This window comes from Pundamilia nyererei, unplaced genomic scaffold, assembly GCF_000239375.1.
Source record: "Pundamilia nyererei isolate P.nyererei 1_Seehausen unplaced genomic scaffold, PunNye1.0 scaffold00210, whole genome shotgun sequence".
NCBI lineage: Eukaryota > Metazoa > Chordata > Actinopteri > Cichliformes > Cichlidae > Pundamilia > Pundamilia nyererei.
The window spans coordinates 318,344-324,827 of record NW_005187611.1 but is presented as its reverse complement, the minus strand read 5'-3'; the positions used below and the strand labels follow the sequence as shown (position 1 = coordinate 324,827).

The 6,484-nt window shown below is 40.8% G+C and overlaps 1 protein-coding gene across 1 annotated transcript in view; it reads left to right on the top strand.

Annotated features, from left to right (window-relative positions):
* The window catches only part of xkr7b (XK, Kell blood group complex subunit-related family, member 7b), a 103,556-nt gene that overhangs the window by 83,906 nt on the left and 13,166 nt on the right, over positions 1 to 6,484 (top strand). Inside the window, exon 2 of the mRNA XM_005747976.2 lies at positions 3,338 to 3,537. Within this exon, the coding sequence (XP_005748033.1) occupies positions 3,338 to 3,537 (200 nt within the window). The remainder of the gene's footprint in view (positions 1 to 3,337; positions 3,538 to 6,484) is intronic.

Below are 6,484 nucleotides of genomic sequence, written 5' to 3'. Positions count from 1 at the left end.
TGTGTGTGTGTGTGTGTGTGTGTGTGTGTGTTTCTAAGGGGGCTTGTGTGTTGAGGTGTGTCAACCACGTACACATGTGCATCCGTGCTTGTCTGTGCTAGGCAGGCTTGAACATCACCACATATGCTGACGTGTGCGTGTGCGTGTGTTTGCATGTGCATACACTCCCAGGTTATTTTTACCCTTCCATTTAAAATCTGCTTGGGGATGCAGAAGCACAGGAAGTGAGTGTCGTCTCACTTTTCCTCCAAGCGAGCTTCGGTTCTCCTCCACGTCCCGTCTGCTTGTTGTACTACTACCACTGTCTGCCATCCTCTTCTCCCATGATGCATCAGGCCTGCCTCCTATATACAGAGACAGAGATGAAATGTATGTACACCCAAAAACCATTTAAAGAAAATTCACTTGTATCTGTAGCCGATGATGACTCATCTCACACCAGAAAAATTAGGTGAAAACCACAAACTGTAGCTTAAGTAAAAATATATTTCATACAAATATACAGATTATTTTGTTTTCAGCTCTGATGATTATGAATATGTTGGATGATTAGGACAGCGGCCAAGTTTCCTCTGAGTGCAGATTTCTAACACAGTGAGCAACATGAATGTTTCAGATGTCACATTTTTGTGTTTAGGTGAAAACAGATGTTTAAAGCGATTCTTGCGAAAGTAATTTTTGCTTTTTGCCTTATTTATTTAAATAATGACATCAGCCTTTTACGAAGGGTTCATTGTAGACTCTACAAACATTCACTGCAGAAGTCTAAATCAGGCCTTTGATTGTGCTATTTCAGCTACTTTAACAGGCCACAGTTGCTGTACGCCTGCAAACCACTTTGCAACCCACCTACCAGCTCATGGTATGCGTGTGATTTAACTAGTGTTGTGTCCACCGTCAGTCATGTTTCTCTCCTGTTTTAATGAGGAGATCTTGCAGTTGCCACACCACAGAGCTGTACACCTGGATATAAATGACTACAGGTGGTATAACAATACTGAAACTACAGTTTAAAATCATTGTAGTGCCTCCTGTCTGTTTTCCATAAAGTTAGCCTGTTTTTTTCTTTGCTAATACATCATCACTTTAACACAGACTTTATTTTGCACCACAGGTAAAAAAATATCAGATTTCATATCGTCACTTGTCACTAAATAAAAATAATACTGCTCACCTGTATAGACCATTTGAACCATTGTAACCAAAACTGTCACTGATGGCAAACAAACAACAGCAGGACGTCAGAGCAGAGCGGTGACAGCTGAGGATGAAGATGTTTTCCTCTGAGGTGTTTTTGTCCTCTCGGGAGAGCGGCACGTTGAGGTTTCATGTAATTCAGCCTTTATCCCTGCTGTACGCTACAGTCTGCTTCTCACTATGTTCATGCACAGAGCTGGAAATCAGATTATTCACATTTGCTAGAGACGCCAAAATAAGTGGAAAATAAAATGTTTACATCAAGTGATAAAATCTATTGTGAAATCTTTTTATTTCTTATTCTCAACAGGAGAAAGTCTTTATTTTACAGGATTTACTGGAACTTTTATTTTTAACGCTTTATTTTTATTGGTAGTTTGGTTTTGTTTTGTTTTTTTACAAAACACTCAGACCCTTAATAAGTACAGAGTATCTAGGCTAGCAGAGACACATTAAAAGAAAAGATACATCCATTTAAGGTACAATCAAATCAAATAGGTGAATTACAGCAATGATAAATTTGGTACCAGAATTTATAATAGTTTTCCATTCAGGTAAAGGTCCCATTTTTTCCAGTACTTCTCAAATTTATCAGCAGCAAGTCTTAATGAAAAAGTCAGTCTCTCCATTGTGTAAATTTCCTTGTCCAGCCCAAAAATGACGGTGGATCCACGTTTAGCCATTTGCGAGTTATGGCTTTCTTTGCACCAGCCAATAGTGTTATAAAAGATATTTGTCAGATTTCCTCACTCCTTGGGGCAAATCACATAGATAAAACACAGTGAAATCAGGGGCCAAGTTCAAGCCCATCATGGTATTGATTTCTGTTATAGCTTCTAGGATTAACTGGAAGTTTTTTGCTGTTGAGCTTTTGAAATCTATTCTTTTTTATACTCTGATGGGAACAGAGCCAAATATAACCAGGGCCAGTGTGTTTGTGTGTTAGCAGAATCCCAACGAGGTCACGTCTGCCTCTAATACTCTTACATATTTCACTTGTTGACCCCTGACAGAAGCTCTTGAGTTTGTTCACCTGATGTCATTTATCAGAAAATTCTTCTATTTTCTTCTACTAATCTACTTCTGGGTCACTCTGCTGCAGTGTCTGTGTGGCATTCAACTTAGCCAAGAGACATAACTTCTCCTGGGTTTGCCCCGGGGTCTCCTCCCATGCCTGAAACACCTCACCTAGACGCCCCCAGAAGGCATCCTAATCATATGCTGGAACCAGCTCAGTTCCTTTTGAGAGCAGAGGAGCAATGGCTCTACTTTGAGCCCCTCCTGCAGGCCAGACCTGCTGACTCTGTCTCTGAGAGTGAGCTCAGACAATTTTATAGCCGCTGTTTGTATCTACACTCATTTTCTTTTCGGTCACCACCCATGGCTGTCGGTGGGGGTCAGAAGGATGCTTTAGATTGACTGCAGACAAATTCCCCAAACCGTCTCTCAATCTCTTGCTCCACACTTGTGAACAAGACTACCAGATTTTTGAACGCCTTCAGCTGAGGCGCCAGCTCATCCCCAGCTGCAAACAAGCAGTCCACCTTTTTCTGGCTGAGAGCCACAAACCCAGACTAGGAAGCTTACACTCTCATCCCCGATGACTTTTCAGTCAGCTGCAAATGCCCCAGTTCAAGCTCGAGGTCACTGCTGGATGAAGCCAGTGCACAGCAGAGCAGAAGAACAGTGTGTGACTTCTAATTCTAGTCAGTAGAAATCTGACTTGCTCTGATAACATATCTCAGAGACGCAGGAATAATAAGGAAAGATCATACGTGGAGATCCCAGTCTGTATCTGGTGCTAGAAAACCCCTCGTGTGATTTTAGAAAGGATGCCAAGCACGGCCCTTTTCAGTAAAGAGGCCACTTTTTTCGAAGCTTAAGAATAGTTTCACTTTCATCAGTTTATCCAGTTTTCATCAGTCATTTTTTCCCAGTTTTTCCCAAACATTTTCCAGTCTTGCTTGGTGAAAATGTCATGTATGTTCATCCATAAAGCCCAAACTTTTACTTTGCCACTACAGTTTTTAAAGTTATTATTGGTTTATTTTTGGGTTGACTTTCACGTTGTAACTAAAAACAAAGGCTGATGTTTAATGGGATAAATCACCGCCCTTAAACCTCTTTCTCTCACCCTCAGATACATCCACGCCCTCTACCTGGGTGCCAAGAGCCGCTGGAACAGCAACGGGCCCCGCCGCCAGTTCCACTGGAGGCTGATGTTTGAGAGCGCTGACATCACCATGCTCCGCCTCCTGGAGGCCTTCCTGAAGTCGGCTCCACAGCTCGTTCTGCAGCTGAGCATCATGGTCCATGAAAGCGGTGTTCTGCCTCTGCAAGGTGATGCATTCAGCCGTCTTCTCATTTTGTCAAAGATTTTTAAAATTCTTGTTCTTAGAGTGAATGATATACAGCTTTATTGTGCTTTTTTTAGCCATCATTACCAGTGGCTATCATAAGACAAGGCAAAGTTTTCTGCTGAGATTGGGCAAACAGCACTATTGCTGCAAAGACCAAGACGTGTAATAGACGAAGAAGCAGAGGGTCAAAGTTAAAGCAGGAAATCAGTCATAACTTACTTGATTTGAGCTAAGAAATAAGAACCAAACAGTAATAAAGCAAACTTATTCTGTGTGTGTGAATGTGTGAGTGTGTGATATCACTAGGAGAATCTATGCTTTATTCATGCACCTCTTACAAGAAGCAGATTGGCCTTTGATGAATAAAACAAAACAGTCTCTCTCCCCCGCTCTCTCTCTCTCTCTCTCTCTGTGTGTGTGTGTTCACTTCAGTACTTTTCACACTCCGTGTTCACACACACCTGGCGGGCACCAGCAGCAGCAGAAGACAAGTGTCAGAAACATATTTAAATAGCACAAAACACACAGCTGACTCATAAAACCCACAACGCACACATGTAGTCTGCAGAATCCAAAAAAACGAACTTCCTGCATTTGAATATCTTTAAAGTTCACCTTTACTCTCCTGCAACGACTCTGTGTTCAGTTACAGACGAGTGGAGGGCAAACATCTGTGCGAGGCGCAGCCATGGCTGCAGTGGACGCAGGGCGCACCGACTGTGCTCAGCGTAGCAGCGATATCGACGTGCATGGCTGCAGTGACTACACAGAGTCTGCGTCTCTGCAGGAAACATAGCACATCTGCTTTGACATTCATTAGAAGACGACTTACGGCCCTTTGAGAGTGTAACTCTGTGTTATTTTAATATTTCATGTTAAAAAAACAAAAATGTTTAAATCCAAATCCCCGTACAGTCAAAGATCAGTAATATAATCCAGTCTTCTAATGCAGGTTGTGTGAATATCACAGTTTAGATTGTTATGCTTAACTGGTGAGCTCACAGATTACACTCGTTCAGAAAATCACAATGAAGTCATCAGTTAATAAGAAATGGCATATTTAACAAAATAAAATCCCGTGACTTGTTCTGTAAAGTTTAAAAAAGTGGATCGAGTGCAGAAAGTAGTTATTAGGAAAAAAACTGTATTTTAATAACAGCTAAAATAATAAAAACTGCTGAACAGTGATGGCATAAAAACATGAAACTACATCAAAATAATAATAAGCACTGGAGCTGATCAGACTAGAGACACAAAGACACGATGTGCACCAGAAGGTAAAGCCTCATCATAATAAAATATTCAAGTGATTAACAAGTACCTCATTTTACTACTTAAGTACTCTTCCTGAGTAAATATACCTGATTACAGTACAATTTAGCCTTTGAAAGCATGTTTTTATAGGGAACCTATTGTGTGCAGTAGCTACAGTAGCTTTGCATAAGTTGCTACATCATAATCAGTTATAAACATGGACTCTGAAGTGTGTGAATGCAGTTACTCGAGAATCAGGCGATGTAGGATTTTCAAATTCTTAAAATAGGAGCATCTAATAAAAATCTCACAAGTTTTAATCCCGGTGACCTTGACCATGTAAGACGTCACCTTTCCTGCAAATCACCCAGCATTCTGAAATTTATGCCATAGGTGTGTGACCTAGGAAGCTGAGGGGCTCTCATTAAACGAGCTGTGGTAGCTCCCATCTTCCTCTCTTTAAGACAACTTTCTTCTGATTGGCTGCCCCCTAAAAAAAGAGGTGAGTGGGCGTGGCTTCTGTGCTCACAGCCAGAGCTGTGCTCACTGAGACGACCGTATTAGGTTTAACCACTCTTTATGACATCATTCATATTAAGGATGAGGAAGAATTGTGAAAAAACAAACCTTTTGGCTCTCAGGCATTATTCATACACACGCCTGCGTTATTTGTGGGTTTATTTAGGTTTATTATGAGAGCTTTAACATTTTGAGCAGTATGTGTGAAAAAACTGGGAAATGTATAATAGATGCTTTTTAACCTCGAACCGTCCTTTGTGTCCCTCCTTACCAAACATCCTTTATCTCATAGTCTAAAAGCGAAACTCCTCTCAGAGATAAACGTGTCCGAGCTCTCACACACAAATATCCCTGTCTACTTTGACCTACCATCTGTTAAAAAGCATTCATGTTTTTTAATGTGGGCACTCATACATACGCTCCTGCAGTGCCGGCAGTACTGAAGAGCTGAGAAGATTCACCATCATTGCGCTATCATTATCCATTATCATTTTATCTGTCACACGAATCGAGTGTCGGTGTAGCCAATTAATCATTCAAGTCATCTGTTAAGGACAAATCCCAAACATTGGCTGGTCCCAGTTCCTCCAAATGCTGAGCTTTCCAAGCGTAACAAACTGCATCTGTCACTGTTTAGTCATAATTCCCTTTGTTTTGGGTTCATTTATTGCAAGGATGTTTTGGTGTATTTTCTCAAGCTATGCTTCAGGATAGTTGCTGCGTTGCTAACCTGATTTATAAATTTGGTTGTGATTTATCAGCTACAGTAATGGAGGCAATTGTTGATTGAGAGAACAGGCTGCGGTTGGATTAAGTTCATCTCAGTTTGTAGACAGGTGATCTTGAAAAGGTGATTTTCCATTTACTTATTTATTTTTGTTTTTATTTTCTAATCTATTTCTCTTCCAGCTACAGTAACTTTAACATGATCAATGTTCCTCCTCCAGAACACTGATAGCTCCATCTCCATATTTTCCCTTAATATGAAATGTACCACTCCACTCAGATTGGAGGTTTTCTTTATCAATTTCCAATTTTGTTTCTATCTGCTGTGTTTAATTTCTACTCCAAACCATTTTTTTGGCCACAATTACCTGGGCAGTCCGGAGAGCGAAGAAGACTCGATCCTGAAGTGCTTTCACCCTTTGAAAGCA